The sequence below is a fragment of the Molothrus aeneus genome, chromosome 1, assembly GCF_037042795.1.
Source record: "Molothrus aeneus isolate 106 chromosome 1, BPBGC_Maene_1.0, whole genome shotgun sequence".
Lineage (NCBI taxonomy): Eukaryota > Metazoa > Chordata > Aves > Passeriformes > Icteridae > Molothrus > Molothrus aeneus.
In genome coordinates, this window is record NC_089646.1 from 24,342,233 (window position 1) to 24,364,920 (window position 22,688).

The 22,688-nt window shown below is 38.6% G+C and overlaps 1 protein-coding gene across 1 annotated transcript in view; it reads right to left on the reverse strand.

Annotated features, from left to right (window-relative positions):
- The window catches only part of CALCR (calcitonin receptor), a 160,294-nt gene that overhangs the window by 67,039 nt on the left and 70,567 nt on the right, over positions 1–22,688 (reverse strand). The window contains exon 2 of the mRNA XM_066553410.1: positions 3,229–3,316. Coding sequence (XP_066409507.1) covers positions 3,229–3,276 — 48 coding nt within the window. The 5' untranslated portion in view covers positions 3,277–3,316. The remainder of the gene's footprint in view (positions 1–3,228; positions 3,317–22,688) is intronic.

A 22,688-nucleotide genomic window follows, 5' to 3' on the forward strand; every position in this document is an offset into this window, starting at 1 on the left:
CAATAATTGCAAAAAACTAGAGAGCATCAGTCTAAAGTGAACTGTGACATAATGAACAATTAAATTTTCTCATTTTTATAGTAGAAGACTATATGGTGATGCATTATCCTGCATTCAAAAGCAAGGGAATCCATCAAAGAGGAAGACAATAAGGAATTGCTTGTATTTCTAAATTAGGTTTTGGAACAACTCACGCTTCAGGTTTTTTTGGCAAAGATGGGTTATTATGGATCTGTACATGGAATTGCTATCAATTCTGTGCAAAAAATTACATGCATAAAAGAGATGGTTTCTATCAGAAGGTACCAAAAGCCCTAAGTGACAAGTCTAAAGAAGGTGGTGGAAAGGAAGTGTCTGTGCAACTAAGTAAGTAATTTTTTGTCTCTTACAAAATATTGAAGGAGAGATACGAGAAGAATCTGGGGAGTCTTCCACAAAGCACTAAGTGTATAGAGGGCAGGGTATGCTCCAGCTCTGAGATTGTGTTAGGGAATCACAGCTACACTAACAAAAGAGATTTCAGGTAGAAGTCTCTCCTACCCAATAGGGGTGACCACCACAGGGGAAACACCAGCACCTACAGTGGGACAAACAGCACAGAGGAGAAAACAAGGATCTCAAAAGGTTGTGCTGCTTTTCAACAGCTCACAGTGATCAACTGGGAGTGCAGGTCACAAATGATAGGATAACAGAAAACCATGAAAATCCTCAAAGAAGGGAGATCTAGAGGGTGTCTTGTGGGGTGGGTAGAGCCGAGGATGGGAGATCACTCCTGTCTATGTCACAAATCATCTTAATTAGTGTATTTACTGTATTATTAATTACAGATAGTGGCTGATATGTCTCATAGTTCTTGGAACAAAGGAGTGGTTTGAAGAACCAACAGAGTGGGAACCAACAGAGCCTCTTTGAAAGAGAGACACCCTTTACTCATTACAAACCATAAATACAATGCAAAAAATGAATGGCTTCTACCATCTGCAGATGGGAAAGTTTTTGGAAAAATGACTGAGGCAAAATATTTTTCATATTTGATCTCACAGCAGTTTCTGGATAAGTTTCATGATGCAAAGTAAAGCTTGTTCATGGTCTGCTTCTGTGAGTGTGGCTTCTTCCCTACCAAAAGGGAAATTAACCTAAGAGATGTCAAAGTAGAGCATGGTATGCCCACTGCAGTGGGGAAGGAAGGTACACAGAGATTGGAAGCTTGAAAATCTAAGTTTAATTATCCATTGAGGTCAGAATATTAAGTGCTCTTTGGTGCAAAGATATTTAAAATAAATGCAGATGCAGATCTCACTGAAGAGTTTTTAAAAGAATTCCTCCTCCTGGAGTGCTGCAGGAATGAGCACAGACCTAACATTGCACGCATGCTGTCATGGGTGAGAGATTTAAAAGATCTGGGGACAACAGGGCAAGGATCAGTCCTCCAGGGCTGACCTACAAACCCATGCTGTAGGTCAAAGCACCTCAAATGCTCAGAAGTGCTGTTGACAGTTTTAGTTATCAGAATATTTACAGTCCTGTCACTTGACTGGGAGCAAAATAATCTGGATCTATTTCTTCATCTGGCACTGGCTTTTTATAGGAAGAATTGTTCTTTGTCAAGACCCCTATCAAGCTATGCAGATCAGATGGGATTCAAACCAGAAGAAAGCTGGTCTCTCTCAGGCACTTTGTTACAGACATTTCTGACCACGGGTGATTTCATAGCCAGTGCATTGTCACATGCACCCTTGTAGGACAGGTAGAACAGGCAACCCAAACGGTCACAAACACCAGAATACTCTAGTGTACCTCAGAGTAGAAGACTGCTCTCACACATGAGATGATTCCTCAAATCATTAACTAATTATGGACAAATTCTTTTGGGACCAAGTTAGCAGAAATGTATTAACTCTCCTCAATTATTTCTCCATCTCTTCAGCTCTTCTTTGATGGAGGGTCCTAATCCTGAACCATGAATTCAACATTTTACTGAAGTAATGTGTTCTTTGCTGTTCTCCTGGATTCTCCATGATCTCATTTAATTGTTTTCTTTTAACCTCTTTCTATCCATCATTCTCTTACTGTTGTCTACTTTCCTTTCCTTTTTTATCTATATAAATTTAAGCGGCAAACAGCACTGTGGACAAGCTCTGCTAGGCTGGGAGGAGACGTACAACCCAATAAGTAAACCAGGTAGGGCAGTTGGTTATGCTCTCTGACATATTTTCTACAGCATATGAATTTCTTTTGCTTCTACAACACAGGATTTGATGAGGAGTTGCACAGAGGTATTTCACATTCAGATGTTAATGAAGATGAGAGGCAGAGAGGCAGGAGGAGATAATCAAGAAAACACAAGAAGAAGTAGAGGAAGAAGAAGAAGAAGAAGAAGAAGAAGAAGAAGAAGAAGAAGAAGAAGAAGAAGAAGAAGAAGAGGAAAGTCTTCTTCAGGAGCACAGAGCTAGAGTTAGGTGGGGACTAAGGTGGCAGGCATCATGCAAATTACTTGTACCACACCAGGGTAGTGAGGTGCTTGTTCCCAGTAGCATCATTCAGACATATACTGATAATTCTGTAACTTAGGCTCTGGGCAGTATTCTCAATTCTGACTGCCTGTAATGTCTGTGATTTTCTGATGATCAATAGTAATTTGAGGTTTCACAAGTACAGTTCAGCAAAAGGATTCAAGGTATTCAAGGTGAGAGGAATTTAGTCAGGCAGAAATGAATTTCCTATATTTTTAGAACCTCAATTACTCAAAAATGTTGCATACATTAAAATAAATGTAATGCTGATACAAAACAGTTGAAAACAGCATTTGAACTGATAAACAGATTTATAAGATTATTTTTCATTTTGGCTGCCTTCCTAATATCAGATCAACTACAAACAGTGCAAATGCATTGCTACTTAAGTCAGTTTGTCTCACAGAACAACATTAAAGGCAGTTTTCAAACACACATGTTCCCATGACATGCTGTAGCCTGTAGAACACAGAAATGAAAAGTCATATGCATAACCCTCTTCAGACTTGCAGTTCTGTCTCACCAAGAAACAATGTATTCAAGTTCAAACTTTTATTAGATAATCTTATTAATCTTCTTTTGAAATTTATTAGTAAGCAAACTCTTCCTTCACCTGTGGAGTATAACAAGTATAACTTGGTACTCTTTTTTCTCAACATCACCACAAGTTTAAATACAGCAGTTGTCATGAGGAGTTCACTTTTCTTGTACTTACAGTTAGAAGGATGATGAGTAAGAAGCAACTCTGGGTTGTTTTTTTCATTGTGGAGTCTTCTTGGAGAGACACCTTGTAGATGACCCTTCTGGGAATTAAAGAACAAAAATAAAAGCATTATTGGACTTTTCCTTTTACGATAAATTCCTTGTCTTTGTATATGAGCACATTTTTAAACTTAATCTAGACTCTGTGTGTGTGGTTGTTTGAGCAATCCCCAGCCTTACATGTGCTCAAGTTTGGTCCACTTGGAAGTTGGTACACTTTAAATTTAGTCTCCTTTGTGGATCTCTGGTGGTGAGTACAGATGGTGTGGGGTACATCTCCATGTTACTGGGTCACCACCAGCAGATCTGGGTTGAACCCTGTGTCTTTGCCAGCTGAGGCTACCTTAGTTGTCCCTTTTCAGCTGCTTCTGACCTAATACAGAGCTGCAGACTAATGAACAATCTGGATATTTTAAATCTGACTTGCAAAACCCAGAAAGATCCACTTTGCAAATAAGTGTAATAGCAGCTCAAAAGACATGTTTGTGGGGCTAGGGAAAGCCAGACTTTGCGTAATCTCTTGCCAGGTGAACAAGCCCGTGAGCAGGAAAAGAGAAACTGGGAACAGCACGGTGGGATTGCATGCTCCATGATGCAGCTGGGTGGCTGGGCTGTGGATAGACACACAGCAGTGAAAGCCTCAGGCCTTCAGGCATGACTGCTTCAGCACAAACTACTGGGGAGGTGCAGCATGGACACGACTCCACAGGTTTGACGGGAACTGGACCAGCAGCTTTTTGGTTTTCTGGGTTTTTCCTACATCAACACTTCTCCGGCCTATCTGGAAAAAATATCCAGGGGCCACCAAGTATAATCTTATTGCTTGAACTCCCACAGTTGTGGGAGTTCAAGCAAGCAAAGCTCTTTGCATTAACACATCATTTTAAGTTTTACAAAAATGTAAGTTCTGTATTAAATGAGAAATGCAGCTTTTGTCAAAGCACATTGTGCCTTCTGATGTCTCACAGACCACTCGAGGTGTATGTGCAGAGCAACATAGGACATGGGGCAGTGATCACCTTCAGTCACAGTAACACTGTGAGTACTCACACACCTTCATTTTTCAGAGAGCTTTAAAACTAGGAGTTAGGTGTTTTCTACCTGGACAAACAATCCTGTGAGAACCCTACTCATTTGAAACCCATGAATTTAAAGAGAAAAAGGCACAGATACTTGGATGCTGAGTCTAGTTGACATGCAGTGAATAATACGACTTGTGTAACATTTGTCTCAGTAACAGCATTTTAACAGCTTTTCTCATCTTTAAATGGTCTGGAAGGGCACTCATTTTCAGAGGGGAAATGAAATATTGTCCTCATCTAAAGCAGAAATACGTAATGTCAAAATCTAATAAAGGTGTGGCACTTCCACTTCAATGTAGCACATGTGATCCAGTCATATGTAGCACATATTGCAGTCCTGTGTCACTGAGATTACATAAAACATAAAGTGATGGCAAACAGGGCTCAGTGGATTTCTATCCAATAGGAAGTAGTCTTATTACTGTCTGAATCTTCCCAGAACCATTCTGCTGAGTCAGAAGTAGTGCAAGATGCAAATGATCCAGAAATAATATGCAGTTACACTGTGGGCCACAAACTTGGATTTGATTATTCATGGTAGACAACTCAATTGAAGCAAAAACTGGACATCTAGATCAGAGAAAAATGCCTGGAATTGTCTGCATATTTTCCAGGCTCTTCCCTGCAGTCTGTATTGGTTCAAACTGACAATAAAGATTAATGAAGAACATATAAACAATATCTCTTAGACAGCTGTACAGTGAGTATGAGCACAAGTATGGTGTTCATCCAGTTACACACTGTAATGCAAAGTGTTCTGCAGCATGGTGTAAAGCCAGTCTAGTTGGTGCTTCTGTTCTTGTTAGCATCATCGCTTCTGCTACATCTGTAGGGATTTTGTATCAAAAGGGAGCACTTTGTCTTACAAACTGTCAACAGCTTTAAAATACACAACAGCTCCTACCAATGGCACAGAGATTAACACAATACTGTGACCTAGCAAGCATGAGCAAGATCAAAATCAGCTGAATTTACCTGCTATATGTCTGTGTTTCCTGCACTTTGTGCCAAGAGTGCCTGCAGCACCAGGCTGGGTTACAGCTGTAGGTCCAGGTAAATCTTTTCCCTTCTGTTAATTAAAATGACTGCACCATATGATACTACATATGAGTAAATGAGTAAGAACTATTTCCCATGCTGAATCTTAGCTAGTCTATTTATTTCCAGTCATTTTTATTTTAGCCAGCTGTAACCACAGGAATAGCTGACATGCCAGATAAAGTCCAGCACCTTCTTTGTCTTTTTCACAGAAATCTTTTCATCTGGCAAAAATTTCAAGAATAGTTGAACAACAATATTTTAACTATAAAAACTATAAAGCTCCTGACTAAGAAAAATATTTGTCTACTTTGAGACTGGCCCATAACACTACAGCACACAGGCTGGCATCAGTACTGGATCAAGGATGATGACTTCATTGAAATGAAAAGATACATGCAAATACAAAGTGCTGGTCAATGGGCAGGGCAGAAACAACAGGGAGGCAGAAGGATTCACAAGGGAAACCCCGGGAGATAGACCCTGTCAGCCTCCAGACAGAGGAACAAACCAACACCTCCATGGTTCTGACCCCATCTCCAGTGATCCAGGTTCAGGTGTGACATGCCAGACAAGCTGGGATGTGCAAAGCAGAATGCTCAAGTGCCTGCTGGTTTTGGTCTTTTGTGCTAGACAAAAGGACACTACAGCCAATGGGCAGCGTGCTTGCAGCTGGAGGAAGGCTGGACAGCTCTGGAGCTTTGCTGTGAGGAACAGAGGGTGGAACCAGAAATGAGTCTGCTCCCCAGTGTGTGCTCACACCATAACTCAAGCACACATGGGCTTCCATGGCAGTACCCACAGGAGGCTCTCCATGCCTTCTCCTGGCTGCTCAGGACCACCTGACTTGTGCTAACTCCACAGCCACACTATAGGGCCACACTATGAAGAGGTCAGGAAATTAGTGTTCAGCTGCACAATTTTAAAATCTATTTAAATGGGGTTTTAAATGTATTTTCTTTTTTACAATTACACATGGCAAAACAATAATATTTCAAGCTGTTTTAAGAACAGGTATTGCAGATGTTTTAAGGTATGCATGAGTTTTTCCTGAGATGATGCTTATGACCATAAACAACAGGAATTATAGATGATGTACTGATAGTTCTTGGGATCACCAGAGCTTATTTATTATGGCAATGTAATACAGTATAAAATTACACCAAAATTTGTTTCATTTGCCGAAGTTCCCAAGCAGGTTTTAGGTGCTATGCTGATTCCTGTTCCTATAATATTCAGCCTTTTTCCCTAAGTCCAATGATGTACTTATTCAATGTTAAATTAGTATAACATGCTGCATGCATTTCCATTTTAGAATATCCATACTTAGGGATTAATCATAAGCACATTGCTAAAGCCCAGTACTTTTCTATGATTGTATTAATTCTTCAGCCCCTGTTGCTTATAATAGTTACATATGACATTCCTGACTGTTATTTAAACTAGAATATTGTTCTTTATTTCTTTGCAAAAGTAGCATTTATGTAGCTCATTGTGTGCTAAGGTATTCCTCCTGCTTCAGCTGTAATAGTAATACCACAGATACCTGGAGATTACACCTGAAACTTATCTGAGGATGAACACAGCATCCTACTCAGTGATGACATCTCTTTTGTCTCTGTCCAGATGTCTACAGCTATAGTGCTGTGCTGAACAGGCCTTCAATTACAGTTACCACTGGCTTATCCAGAAAATGGGACAGCTCCCTCTGCACAGCCATTTGCATAAGGCCCAAAAGGCATGTCAGATTTAGTCAGAAAGAAGGGTGCAAGAGGAAGATTTAAAAGAAGGCAGTAGAGCAACAATTCTCTGCCATGTTCTAAAGAAAAGAAAGAAAGAAAGAAAGAAAGAAAGAAAGAAAGAAAGAAAGAAAGAAAGAAAGAAAGAAAGAAAGAAAGAAAGAAAGAAAGAAAGAAAGAAAGAAAGAAAGAAAGAAAGAAAGAGACTGACTGGAAAAAATTTAATTATTCTGCTTTGATAAATCTGCAGTGCCATCTTTCACAATACTGTTGACATACCTTTAGATAAAGAAATGATTTTAAAAATGGTTTTCAAAATAGGAATTTGAGGAGTTGTGGCTAAGTACAGAAGTGTAATGCAAAAATCTCTTTCTCAGTGTGTTCATTATACTCAGAATTTTTGAAACTTCACTTGCAACCTCCCTACTAGGCTGCAAGTTTCTTTGGGAGCTTCTTTTCCACCCCATGCAGCTTTCTTAGGGTGACTAGCTGGGTACACACCTCAAACCACAAGGTCTCTCTGTTTTCTCATTTAGATAAGGCTTGCAGACCCTCCTGGGGAGTGCCTTGCCACTCAGCACAGAAGGCACCAAAATGCTCTGCTTGCATTAACCCTGGACTGGGAAACACTGGGCAGACACCACTGAGCAAGCCACAGGCAAGCCAGCAGATCCTGCTGCTGTGTTTAAGGATTTTGGATCCAGGGAGGAGGTTGCAGGTTGGTGTGTGTAGCCAAACATGCAGACAGTTTTGAGGAAAGTATTTAAATTATCCCCTCACTCCCAGTGGGATATTTTACCCCTGGGTTCCTAATTTAGGCTACTGCTTTGAGCCAGGAGTGAGCCCTACATCACCCTTCTGCAATCCCAGGTCTTGTGCAGACCAGAATTGTAGTTATAACCCCATCAGGAGAGGAAATGCCAGGAGTTTAATCCCCATGCCTGAGATGGGAGTAGAGCCAGTCCCTCCTATTTCCCCAGAACATTCTTTAGCCATTAGCCTGCAATAGTCTTGAAATGGCTTAAGGGGCACCAGGATCTCTTGGTACTTCCAATAGAAATGGTGATTGCTACTCAGCTATGTCTCATATGCCAAAAACTTATGACCATCAGTCCCAGGCAGAGAGATGGGTCTCCTTACAGCCTCTAGTCAAGTGTCCAGGGAGATGAGGCAAGGCAGGAGATGTATCTACTGTCTTCTACTCCTGCACTCCCTGTGACTTATCTTTGTACAGTACCTCAATGTTTTGTTTAACCTTCCTTTTCATACAGGAATCCCCTGAGAAATAAAAATTACACATTCTCAGTTTCTGGTGTCAGGCACATAAAGATATTGCAACATTAAAACTGCAGGTATCTAGGACACTTGCAGCTTATCTCATTCATTTTGGGAGTCTCAGAGACCCAAATGCTAGGTTGTGGGATGACTACTCAGTTGTTATTGTAACAGATCACAGTTTCCATTAACTTGCCTGGTGGAGATTGTGAACTCCATCTTGAGTGTGTGGTATGTTAACAAACTGAAACTATCAGCCATGGCAAATAGGCAATTTCAGGTTTACACAGAGGAAATGACCAAATAATTCTGATTTATTGATTCATTTGGATTACCTGGGAGCTGCAACATTGGTACTTCATTTTTCCATTTAAAAACATTCAACAAAAAAGGGGTTATTTTACCTTAGGTTTCCCTTTAACCAAATCCTTTCCAACAAACAAGAAGAAAATAGGAAGAAACTAGCTACAAAATTGTCTGTGTCTATTTTTAAGGTAATCACAAAGTTTTCTAAGCCCCCACATTACATATCTGAGCAGCCAATGTGATCATACACACCAGTGAGGATACTGAAGATGGAAAGGAAGAAGTTTATTGTATTGTTGTGTTACCCAGTCTAAGAAATTCTTAGACTGGGTAATACAACACAGGCAAATATACTTTGACAAAAAAGCAACAACAACAACAAAAAGCCAATATATACACTTTGAATAAGAATTATTTATCTACGACTTTAAAAATATACGAGCCAAATTATCCAGAAGACTTTCAGGAAAGGCAGAACATTTTATGAAACAAAAGATGATAAAGCATCAAGGGAATTAGAGGAGCTGATTTCTTCCACCTGCCAGGGCAAAACTTAGGAGGGGAGAGCTGAGGTATTCAGCTGAGCACTGATATTTGTAATCCTGTTTGTATTACATGTAGATATGGGTGGGTGTAGTGCTTCTGCATCCTCTAATGACTGTAAATTGAGGGTTATGCCTACTGTTTGTTAGTAGCCAAAAAAAACCCCAGTAGCCAAAACCCTCTTACTTCTTCAGAGCTTAGGAAGCCATTGCTAATGACCATCTTGGCTGTTGGACAAGGAGTTTTATGAGGTTGAAAGTAAAAGCAAAGAAAATTTCAGGAAGAGACTAGCAAAGTATATCAGCAGATTTGTTGGCAGAAAAAACTTGGAATAGTTTTACAAACCAGACTGTGTAATTCATTTCGAAAAACATTTTAGTCTTTCGCAAATGTCTTGTGTGAAGTATTTTAGCCCAAAATGTTAACAGCATTACGTGAAGAGTTGCATACCAAGCAATCCTGGAGTTCAGCATCTACAGGACCCTCCGTGCCTTGCTGCGTTTCTCTGAATTTTACAGTGTCACACTGTTTTACCCAGAAATAGTCCCTGAGGGAGAAGGTTTTATGCGCTTGCACCACAGGCTCTGGTCATACAAACAGTGGTTAAAGGAAGAGGCTTAGAGATGGAGGAGATGGTGAATAATAACAGCACATCTGCATAGATCAGTTTAAGCTTTTGTGGAATTGAAATTAAAAGAAAAATGACTTTTATGCTTTTGCAGTGAAAGAAGAAACAACACATGCAATTATGTTTTGCTTCAGACATAGTGCAGGACAGAGAGTGCATCACACCACAGTGACTCTGGAAAATTAGTTCATTGCCTTCTATCACTATTCAGAGGATACACTCTTGAAATAAACTCACTTTTACAAAACAATGATTGCTCACATAAGAAGGCTCTCAGCACACATCAAAGTATCATAGAGTGGTTTGGGCTGAAGGGACCTTTAAATATCATCTAGGTCAAAACCCCTCTGCCACACGCTCCACTAGTCCAAGTTGCTCAGGGCCCCATCCAGCCTGGTCTTGAACACTTTGGGGGATAGGGCATCCAAAACTTCTGGGCAGCTTGTTCCAGGGTTTCATCTCCCTCACAGTAAAAAATTCTTCCTAATATACAGTCAAAATCTACCTTCTTTCAGTTTAAAACCATTGATCTTTTCCTGTGACTGCAGACCCTGGTGAAAACTTTTCCCTATCTTTCTTGTAAGACCCTGTTAGCGACTGAAAGTAGCTCCCTAGAGCCTTCTCTCCTCCAGGCTCAAGACCTCCAGGTCTTTCAGGTTTTTTTCATAGGAGACAGCTCCAGCTCTGTGATCATTTTCATAGCCTTCTCTGGACTCATTCCAACAGGTCCACATCCTTATAATGCTGGGGCCCCCAGAGCTGGGTGCAGCACTCCAGGTGGTCTCATCAGAACAAGCAGAGGAGCAGAATTGCCTCCTTCAATAGACTCACCTCACTGCTTTGGACGCAGCCCAGAATACAATTGTCATGTCACAATGGGCATACCTGATGATGAAGGCTTTAATTTTTTTTAGTTCTTACAATCAAATTTGAAATACTGAAGTTAAATGCAAACTTTACAATTCTGAAGCAACACTCAGCATTTTACCAGCTCTGCCTTCAGTAATAGGTAACAAGATAAAAGCAGCAACATTTTAAAAAACTTGCTAAGTGCTGGGAAATGTTACCATGTTAAAGTCAAATATTTCCAATCTGTGGAACAAAGAAGGAGAAAAAAAAAATGGAAATCTGTGTAACAAAGCAGAGGAATAAAATCTATAGCAGAGCATTCCTGTTACTCGGAGTGCTGGATGAGTGGGACTGAATGAAGCAGCTTTGGCCATTCGTCCACATTCAACAGATGAAAGCAAGCACACTGCAGGAATGCCTGGTTCATAACTGAACATTCCTCAAAGAAGAACACTTCCTTGCCATTTTGCTGCATCATTATGAATCTCTGACTTAGCATGTCATGCAGTAGTACAGTATAATTTTAGCCTTTTAGGCCCAGCTGTGAAATGTCTTTTGAAAAGGGCTTGAAATTCCTGGAGGACTTTGCAGCAGTGCTTGTACAATAAGAAAATATGCAATTATCTACTCCTGAAGACAGTGCAGCTTGGACAGAGCCAAAAACTTGGGATGAATACTACCCTGCTGTAAAATAAAGGTTTCAAAAGAATTGCATACATTTATGTCAGACTAAAATCTTTAACACAGCCTCCAAAATTAAAGCAGAAATTTAGAATTATTCTCTCTCTATATAATATTTTAATAGGGAATACAGATTTCACAGCCCTTATCACCTTTGTGGGTAAGATTAATATTAGTATAATTTAAAAGGAGAATTGTACGGGTACAGTTAAATATACATTGCTAAAGAAACTAAAACACACTACACAGTGTCAGTAAAAACTTTTGAGTTAAGAAAAAAGCCATATGCATGGTTGCATTATAACTTTAGCTGGAGCATCATCCCAACAGTACTGTACCAACAGCCTAGACCTTACATACCAAACATGCCTGTCAATGTATTTAAAACTACTCTAACAAATACTTGACTTCAGTAGAGCAAGAATACAATAACAATGCAGACCAGGATGGACTTTGGAAGCACACATAAAGAGTTAGGGAAAAGTAAGAAAAACTGCAAGGTAAGAGGTGAATGTAAGGTAATTTTTCCAATTACCAAATTCTTTCTGTATCACCCTGGAAGAATCTTCAAATAATTGGATAAATGTAGCCTCATACATTACATTCTTCCCTCTTGGATCAATACTTGTTTTGGTCAATACTTTCTTGATTTGACATATTAAGTTTTTTGTTAAAAAATTTTCTTTTTGTTGCAGCACATACTGCAAAAAAATAGTCATTTAATATTTTTTTTTCAGCCAGTTCCCTCTCAGTTTTCCATTCAGTTCTTCTCCAGGCAAACTCCCACTGGTCTTTTTTTTTCATCCTAAGCATACATTCCTATAAATTATTAGAAGCAAGTGAATATTTTATGGGGTGGGCAAAAAATCAAGAAAAATATTATAAGTTCTTATTATGTCAATGTTTTTATATAAGTCATATAAAGTGTGAAAAGTACTACGAGTAGGTTGTTTTAAATCAAATACACATGACATACAAAGCATTTTGTTCTCACTTGGCAGAACAGCCCATGCTACAGCTGGATGTAGGTTTCAATTCCACCTCAAAAAATATTCTGTGTGAAAAAAAAAAATTCCTGTGTGCAAATAATGCATTTTTCTTGAGTCTGATTCTGATTTTATAGCACTTTTGCTATTAATGAATAAAAATCTTGATTTTTATTTGAGGTCAGGGTGTATAATTGTTGATCTCTAAGGGTTGTATCTAAGGCATTCTGGGGATATTTTAAATTCCATAATAGAAGGAGACAAGTTTTGGGACATTCAAACCCTCTTGTGACAGTCTCTGGAAAAGGCTTTGCGTGTCTGTGGTCTCAATTAACTTTTAAAGATACACCAGTTGGTTTAACTAATAAATTTTTTTCTTCTGCTGATACATCTTGCTTTACCTATGCTCTTAAATTGTTATATCTACTGCAACACTGATACTTCTGTATCACACCTATGCTACAGCGAGTAGAAAATTGACCCAAAGCTGTCACTGCATTTTACTATATATTTACATCTAATCTAAAGATAAATAAGGATACAATCATGTAGTGATTGATGGGGACATAAGAAAAAATTGGTAAATCAGTAAAAATAAGATTATCTGCATCAGTTATTGCAGATTATTTGAATATCATGGATGTAGTGCTTGGATATTGTGTTGTCCCTGTCAGGAATTATGGCACCATTACTATAAAAGGTTAAATTGAATGTAAACATCTAAATTTCCAGTTTCAATTAGGGCAAAATCTACACATTTCTCCCTAAAGCATTATACATTCATTTCAGAAGTTCAACAGGGCAATTTACATACAGTAAAGTACTGTGAACTGGCATTTTCCCAAGAGGTAGTTATTAGCAACTAAAAATTCAGTGGAAGGCTTCCAGACTAACATGCATGAAGAGATGCACTTTCAATGATAACTATGCAGGTGAAGTTCACAGTAAAGGGTAAAATGGGTCTTTGCCAAGACCTGCAGAGAGCAGGTTACTGTTTTCTTCGTGGTTCCTCTTTTTATCTGTAAATTAGGGTGGATTAGCAAGGAATACAGATGAGGGAATGGGAATCACCTGAACAGTGAGACAAGTCATTACTGGTGCAACTCACTCATACACTCCAAGAAAATTTTATAAAAAGCCTTTTGTTCTTTGTCCTAAACATTTCTTTGGGCTTGCAGTCTGGAGTCCAGGGTTTGTCCAAGTGTCCCAGAGGGACAGCTGAATCCAGATGAGACACTGTTTGCAGGAAAACAAGACCAGGAGATGGCTAAAATAGATGGTGGCTAAAATGTGTGCATGCACCTTGTGAGCTGAAAGGTCCATCATTACTCACTACGAATATTAATGATGACATTTCAGGGACACCAGCTGCCAGCCATGCAAACAGAAGCTCTGGTGACCTCTTCCTCTGCTTATAAATATTAATAATCAGAAGAATTTTCATAACCATTTGTGGGGTTCAGAGTCTCAGCAATACCCTCCAGAGATCCTAAATACATGTGGTTAAGAATGACCAACCATGTATCACAGAGGTTTCACTGGAACCCAAGTAATCAGGTCCATGGAAAAAAGCTTAATTTTCTGGCAGATCAGTAGTGGACACAATATTAAAAAAAAACCAAACCAAACCAAACAAAAAAACCAAGAAAAACGGTGAAGCATGAGAAAGCCAGCACAAAGGAGAAACAATGTCTTTCACCACAACCTTCCTAGCCAGGAAGAGCAGAGCAGAGGCTTTGGATCTGTAAGTCTGCATCTTTCTGCCAAGATGAGCTATCTGAATAGGTTCTTGAGAAGTTAGTGAATTAAGCTTAGCGTATTAAGCTGCATTTATTGAAGATCTCTTCCTACCCTGCATTCTGTGGACAACAATGAGAGTTTAGGCTGACTCTCACAGATTTCAGGTTCTCATTTTGCTTTTGCTGTCCATTGTTTGGGGAGTAAGACAGAGCCAGATCCTCAAAGTCTCAAGGTTCTCACTGCCTTCAGCAGAGCTGCCCTTCTGTGAGCCCTGGCTTTTTCTTCTTTCATTATACGTGTTGAGTGGAGCTCTGAGGCAGCACTGGGAAAGAAACCTACTCACCTTGAAAAGGAAAATGGCCTAACATGGGAATGATTTCTTGTCACTTATGTTGGCTCCTCAGAGCCCATTAAATGGTTTACTGATTTTTTTTTTTAATTGACCTCTTGGCAATGTCACTGTCTCATTTGATATTACTGTTATTATTTTAAAGTTCATTCATTTGATTTTGTTGTCTTTTCATGTGTTATTTTGTATATGACATTCTAGTCCAACAAATAATGTGTAGCCTAATTTTGTGGGCACCAGTGGGGAGCAGGGCTTTTCAAAAGCATCTTGTTAGCCAAGGCCAGTAAGTCAGGCTGGGGGTAAAGCATCATGTGGTCTGGCTCCCACCTTCTCCATTGTTAGCACTGGAAGCCTCTGGGGCCACTGCAATTCTCAATCAAGTCAGTCGAAGTCCAATTACAATCACTTATAACGTATTTCTTAAGGATGCCAAAACCAACTCCAAATGCTTCCTGATGCCAAGGTTTGCTTTTGGTAAAGTCTTGATATACACTGGCTGAAGAATGTCTTTAGCAGGGTTTTATTTTGCTGGGGCAGATGAAATTTATTTCTGGCTCCAGTACCCAAAGGATTTAGAACCAACCCCAGAATGACAGCTGAAGTCACTAAGGACAAGCCTCCAAGTTTTGAGTCAGCTGAAAACATAGAGTCAATTTTCCTTTCTGAGCATTTTCCAGACCCATGCAGGTGCCAGGGGACTGTTCTTAGTTTAGCATATAGAGCTGGAACTTGGATGCTTATGTAACAGCTAGGCTTAGGGTTTCCCCAAATCTTCCTACCAAATCCAGCTGCAGAGACAAAGGATAATCTGGATCACAAATGATAAAGTTAAACAAGAAAACAAATACCTCCATGTAGCAGCCTATTTGTAAGACTTCAAAATAAACCCCTGGAAGCAGTCTGTAATTCTCAGCAAGATTTTTCTTGTTACACCATAGGTTGCCAACTTTAGTATTTATTTCACTGGCAATAAATTCAAAGACCTGAAACTTTAGATTCTCTGTGATGTTAAAAACTTCAAATATCCATCCATGATCTGAAGCTTCATGTGGAAAAATAATAGAGAGTCTCTTCCATAAAATACATTGCCAGACAAGTTCCTTCATATAGAAAGTACTTCATGTAGCAGATAGAGGACAAAAGGGAAACATATTTGGATGAGTACTGAGATTCAGAAAAGATTTCTGATGGCTCTGGAAAGAAGTCAGAGCAGTCTTTTCAACAGCAGCTACAGCTGATCTTGCTTCTCATCCTGACTGTCTCATTAAATCCAAATGTATGTGTGTCTATGAGTGTGTGTAAGCTTCTGCAGAGAGGTATAAATTCCCTACATCTCAAGACGTAGGGAATTCAATGCAGCCTGGCTCTTATGAGGTCTGTAGAAATCACGTCTTGAGGCCTTTTGCCCCTCTAGTGTTTATTTGGCCTTCTGGTGACGGAAAGATCTCAGGCTTTTATTAGTTTATTAGTAACTTGGAGCTTTTGCCTAAAGCTTGCCAAGTATTCACCCTGATGAAGCACTTGACCTTTCTATGAAGTAGGTTTTTCAAACACCACCGATTTAAAAAGCACCTAAAGAATATTTTTTTCTTTAGCAATCAAAATATTTTTAGTTATGTCTGCATTTTGGATCTTCTGCACTGTACTTAGTGCTTCATCAAGGAAGTGAGAGGCCCATCTCTGGTTTCTTAGAGTAAAATCTGGTTTTACATATCACATACCTCACACATTGCGCATACGCAAGCAAAAATGCAATGCAAAACCCATATATTTTGTTTGTGGACTGCAAACAGCATCTGTATTTTTTCTTTATTAAGATAAAAATATCCTTAATGTTTTAAGTATTGGGGGTTCTTATTAATTAATTTTTTGTTAGTATGTGCAAGAAAATACCACTTTTGTAGCATCATTCAGTGATCCCATTTGAGCAGGTGTTTCACGTATCTACAAGGAAAAGAGAAACCAATTCTTTGATTGAGGAAGACATCACTGTGAAATTAATAGTACAGTTTAATAGTACAGTTGACAGCAAAGACACAAATAGCAGAACGTGCTTTACTGTGTCTGTATGTCCTAAAACTTCTTCTTCCAGACCTTATACTCATAGTTCCCTTCCTTACATTTAGCATTTTCCTACTATCATTCACTTCCTTTTACCCTTGCATTTTTTTCCAGAAGATAAAATATCCATGCTCTTTGAATATAGTCATGATGCTATAATGATTGCACAGAGTTTTGCAGCATAGAACAGAAAATCTGGTGCAATATAAATTTAGTTTGCCTTCAGTGACTATTGTGCTAACTGCTTCCCAAACTGTTTCAGTAAAACATTCATATGGAATTTATCTCAAAGCTTTACAGCCTGTCTAGCTGGCTGTATTATGTCTCAAAATCCCCAGCCCTTTGTTATAGAATTAGGATAGGCTTCTGGAGTTCTGGTTATATATTTCTGGTCCAGGGATCACACCATGACAAACTCATTCAACTTTAACTTCCCTCTTAATGAATAGAGTTGGTAATCCAGGTTCAAATCATGAATCCCACAATCCCTTTGAAAAGACTTCAAAAGAAACAGCAAAAATACAAACAGCAAAAAAAGCAAGCAAACAAAAATCCTCAAACCAAAACCAAAACAAACAAACCACTCTAAAATGAACAAGCAAATTAACAACTCCACAAAAGCCTTTGGGAAGTGAGTTCTGAAAGAACCACTGTAAGAGGGATTAAATGCATTCACATTGTACAGTTGAAACAGCTGCTAAGCAGAAAATGACTCAGCCTGTGCGTCCATCTGGGTCAGTCTTGCTTAGGCACAGCTTCAGAAATGTTCCCCCCAGCAAGCTGCATCTGGGCACCCACTGCATCCCATCACCAACATGCAATTACACATTGCCCCACAGACAGAGGAGCTGCTGGGCAGGGGATTGGGTACATGCTGCTGGATACCTTTATGTTAAATCTTTTAATTTACTTCAACTGGTATAAAATACCAAACTTTCACTTTTTGTGGTTCCTGGGGAGTATCAAATGCGTGAAACTCCACTTTTACTCCAGTGTCATCAAAATATGGGGAGTGGTCAATGACAATAACCAAATGTATAGATTTTGCTGGTTTGAAGTGTTTTAATCATGACAATCTTCATTGATCTCCTGTAATCATACTAGTAGTAATGGGAGAGGATGCGAAAAATCAAACTGCTCCTATGATGCAACCACAGTTGGTCCTTGAATTTCTACATCAACTCTTGCCCAGCCATTCATCTCTATTGAATAATTCTACTAGATTGGCTTGCTTACTTGATATTCAAATTAGAATAATGGGACAAAATCAAATAATGAACTAATTTCCTGACTCACATAATACGGTTTTATGCCATTTCTTGCTTGTGTGATCTGATCTATGTTCAGTAAAACCAGCTTTTGGTACAATGCATCAATGGCACTTAAGCTAATGGGCAGATCTTGAATCCTGCTCTTGGTATCACTTTTCTCAGTGGCATCCAGATTTTGACTCAAAAGTTTTGATATCCGTAACTAGAGCATTAACTTGGTCTTTGATCATTAGCAGCACAAACCTGGCTTTACTTTCATGAATTCTGCCAGGAAAAGTAGAACATTTGTGGAAAAAATAATCTGTGCATGAACTGAACATTACCTTTGACATGAAAGGCAGCATAAAAGACAAAACACCTTTTCCATTCTGGCCAACCAACTGCAGAAGTCAGAAGAGGACTGCAAACATAAAGTAGAATCCTTGCCAAGAGCTGCTTTTACTTAATCAGAAAGGGTTGGGCTAAAGCCAACACACTGACTTCCACAGGGAAACTCAGATGCATAAGTCATACAAGATGATGAGAGGAATACAGATGCTTGGAGCTTTTGAAACTAGGTCCCAGCTATTACCAGGACTTCTCCTAACAGATACTGAACCCACTCCTTAGTCTGATGACAGATACTGAACCAGCTCCTCAATCTGATGATTCAGCCAAAAGGATGTAGCACAGACTTGGATCCTGGCACTGCCAGTATTCCTGTGTTCAAGAGGGATACACAGCATTTACCTGGTTTATTATTATTTATTATTATAATTAATTTTCATATTTCAAGAGATGCAGGCATAGCACACAGGGGTGCTGTATCCTACGTTAGCTTTGTGAAGTGACCCCTAGTCTACATTATGAGTGCTATTCCTTTTGATCTATGCATCCACAGACCTTCTGGAGGCAAACCAGCAGATCAGCAGCAGAAGGCCATCAACACCCTGAACAGTGTGGCAGAAGGTTTCTGTGACTGCTGGTGACATCTGGTGTCTCTTACCTGATGTCAATGGATGTGTATGTTGTGGACTGCTGTCTCCTATTGCTGGATGAGACACTTCCCTTCTTAAATTCTTTGCCCACAAAGGGATCAACAGTGGCTTGACAGTGGTCAGTTGTCAGCGTACCAGGGTGGAAGAACTTCAATACTATTTTGCAGGACATTTAACTAAACGACACTCTGAAATATGCACATGAAATAAATCCTCTGTGCTTTGTATTGGTATGGAAAGGTGCTGCAATCAGGGGTTCCATCTGTACAAAAGAGCTCCTGGGGAAACACCTAAGTACATTAAGGCAGTGCCAAAGCTCTGAACTCTAACCCTAGGCAATCATATTTCAGTCGCTCACTTGCAAGGAAAGTATTAGTCACGTACCATAACAAAATTAGCTGCTTGAGTTCATTAAAAAAATTAACTGATTTTATATTGCATTTTCCATTTTTTATAATTTAGATTTTCATTTAGGCTACAAGTGCCACATATAGCAAAACGAATATCAAGCAAATATTGCCTAATATCTCCTACCTGAAAGACCAGGAAATATTTGTTTCTGTGTGTCTAAATGCTGCTGATTAAAACATGAAACAAATCTTAGATGAAAATAAAGATTCTACTTGGAAGATTAGGACTTTTTTACATCGGTTCTGGAATAAAGCAGCAACAGTCTTTTCATTAAAATGAAGATTTTCAAGTTATTTAAAGGGTCTGTTTCTTGTTTCTACCAGGTGCACCTTATTTTAATTTCTCTCTATAGCTATTGGTCGGAAAACTGTCAAATTGCTCTGCTCTGGTAAGATAGTTAAGGAGTTACCAGCAGATATACAAAAGAATCTAAACCCTCCTTTGCTGATCAAGGGACTTTGGAATTATTTTATAAATCTTCTGTTTGGATGTGTTTAAAGTCAGTGACTTATCTTTAGCGCTGTAATTTTAACTCCCATTATACTGCATTTGCTTTTATTTCCAAAGGAAAGACAATGAAGTGATAATATTGTTTTGGAGCTGATCTGGGTGCTGGATACTCAGAAATGTGTAGATCCTTCTTAGCAAAACTCACCAGTGCTCCATCTTTATTTAACATGGGGTCACTTTTCCAACACTTGCAGTGCGAGCTCCTTGGAAAAAATTGCTTATTTGTAAGCAATTGTTCCTTGCTTATTTTGTAGTACTCAATTTTTTGGAAGACCATGACTGTGACTTTTCAGGCAGCAAGTCTGTATCTTTCTGTTTGCACAGGACTTAACCATTGTAAAAAAGTGATACTGTAAAAAAGTGTACCCTGGGTACAACAGGTACAAACAGAGGTCAGTCGTTCAAGCAGATGTCTACAGCTAAATAAATATCTCATATGAGATTTTAACTCTAGAAGTAACAGTTTTGGCAAAGATTCTTTGGTAACTTCATATGAGATTTTAATTCTAGAAGTGACAGTTTTGGAAAAGTTTGTTTGGTAACTTCATTTTTGATGTCATGTTCTTCAGTGAGGGAATTTAAGCATTGGATTGCAGCATTTATAACAAGTGACTATATGAGACAGTGAAATACAGACTGTGAGACCTAAAATATCTGAAATAGGCAAAAATTTCTTGGAGAAACTGTTTTTCTATTTATTTTCATGCGAATCAATGAACTCAATTAAACTGATTTTTAAATAAAAAATATTTTTAAGTAGCTTAAGTTTTGAGTGTAGATTCAAGGCTTAATTCCAAGACTAAGTCATTAATAATATTATATATATAATTATATATAATATATTATATATATAATATATAATTTTATATACTGCTGATTAAACAGGAATAAATAACTGTAAATTACATATAGCAACTGTTAAATTACTATCAATTTTGAAGTTGCAAGCAATATCTTTTCTGATTTAACTTTGGCCTTACTTTGGGTCCATAGTACCATTCTAACAAAGTCAAAATTTGGTATCGATTTCAATGAAAAGAAGTTTGAAGCAGACAGAGAAAAAGAAGGCTGCTGCAAAGAGAAGGGCAGTCTCCCACAGAGAGCAAAGCTTACAAAAAGACAAATCTCTTTACTTATCATGGATTTCTAGCTCAAACATCGTCCCTGGTAATTGCAGTTCTGAGCTGTGCTACACAGCACTGTCCACACAAACAACCATGCCTTGCTTGAAAGAAATTTAATTATGAGGGCTTAGGAATAAGTTCACTGCCCTGCTTAATTACAAGTCTTATAAAATTCAACAAAACTTCCATACAGACTTGTTACTACTACACTCTGACATAAGTGTTCTTTCCTGCTCCAATCTCCTTCCATAGGCTGCACAACCTGAAGCTCCAACAAAGCCAAACACATGTTCTAATGCCAAAAGAGATTTTAAACTCCACATCTGCTAAAATAATGGGGCAAAGCTGTCTCCAGGGATGCAGGTTCTGACTCTATATGAATATTGGGTTATTTCTTGAAATTTTGTTTCAGAAGCCAAGCTCATGTATTGGCAGCTCCCCAAAGTTAGTTGTCAGATATGGAAATAAATTTTTGTTCTGAAGAGACAGAATGAAAAAGCCTGTGGCTTGTGACACTGTAATACCAAAAAGAACAGCCGTGATTTCTAATGCCAGCACAGAACGTAAGCAGTTTCTTTTTGTTTTTATGGATACAAAGTACTTTTTTTCACTTTACTATCTATGACTTGAACAGGACATTGCTCCTTACTTGAAGTTAAGTTAGAAAAATATAATGGAAAAACTTCCCTAACCAGCTTTAAGATCGAAAAAAATACCAAAATGGGAATGAGGTAGTGTAAAAATTGATGCAATTTTCTACTGATAAAGTTTCATCAGATAATAGTATCAAACATACTCTATTGGTACTGGAAGTTAAAGCAATTTCACCTGAGCTTTCTAAATTCATATGTATGGACTATCATTTCTGCCTTCAGGCTTATTTTTTATTGAAAATATGCAAAATTTTTATATTTCATTGCAAATAGAAGCAAAGGATTATTTTCATACTTGAAGTAAACCTAAGAGCAACTGCAGTTTCAAAAAACAGTCTGGCAAAGACAGTCAGACAGAGATATACATCTTGGTTATGTACAGCAGTCTGCCTACAGATCCAGTCACTAAACTCATTTGAGGAATTAAATAATTGAAATTTTCATAATTGTAACACTGTTTAGGAACTTCCAGAGATAAAATTTGCTTTGTGATGCATAAAAATACATCAGGCAGGTCTTGTGCAATTACAAAATTTGCCCCCTTCTAGACAATATGCAGGATTCAAGTACACTAACAGTTCTTTGAAGTTATGAATGCTGACAGGAGAATGCCTCCTCCACTGTGGTGACAGATATTTCACACCAAAAGATAGGCTATTCTCTCTTTCCCCACAGATCAAGCCATGCATACTTTTTTTTACAAATGCTAAAAATAGGCTACTCCAGCAGTGTGCCATAATGGTATCACAAGCAGGTGCACCCAAGGAGACTAAACTTTAAAAACAAAAGTCACAGTGGTATCTGCAATCTTCCTTGTCAATTCATGCTTTCTACAGTGTTTTCTCACCTTTCTGCCTGTACGTGTAATATAAGATCTGCATATCCTACCATCCTTGATACAGTTAGAGAACAAAAGGTATGAAGAGGGGACTAGACTCTAGATGTAAAATTTTCTGTATTCTGGAAAGAACTATGTGGGGAACTTCATACTTTCACAAGCACAGCAAATGTCCTTGACTAGCACTGCTGCAAATTACCGCTCAAACATTTAATTCCCATTTATTTTGTCAGAGTGAGGGGAAAAAAAGGTCTCCGGGGTCTTTGGCATCTACAGACTTAGAAATTATTGTCAAGACAAGCCTAACCCCCTCTGTAAGTGTGCACAGAACAGAAGCAAGGAAATATTTGTC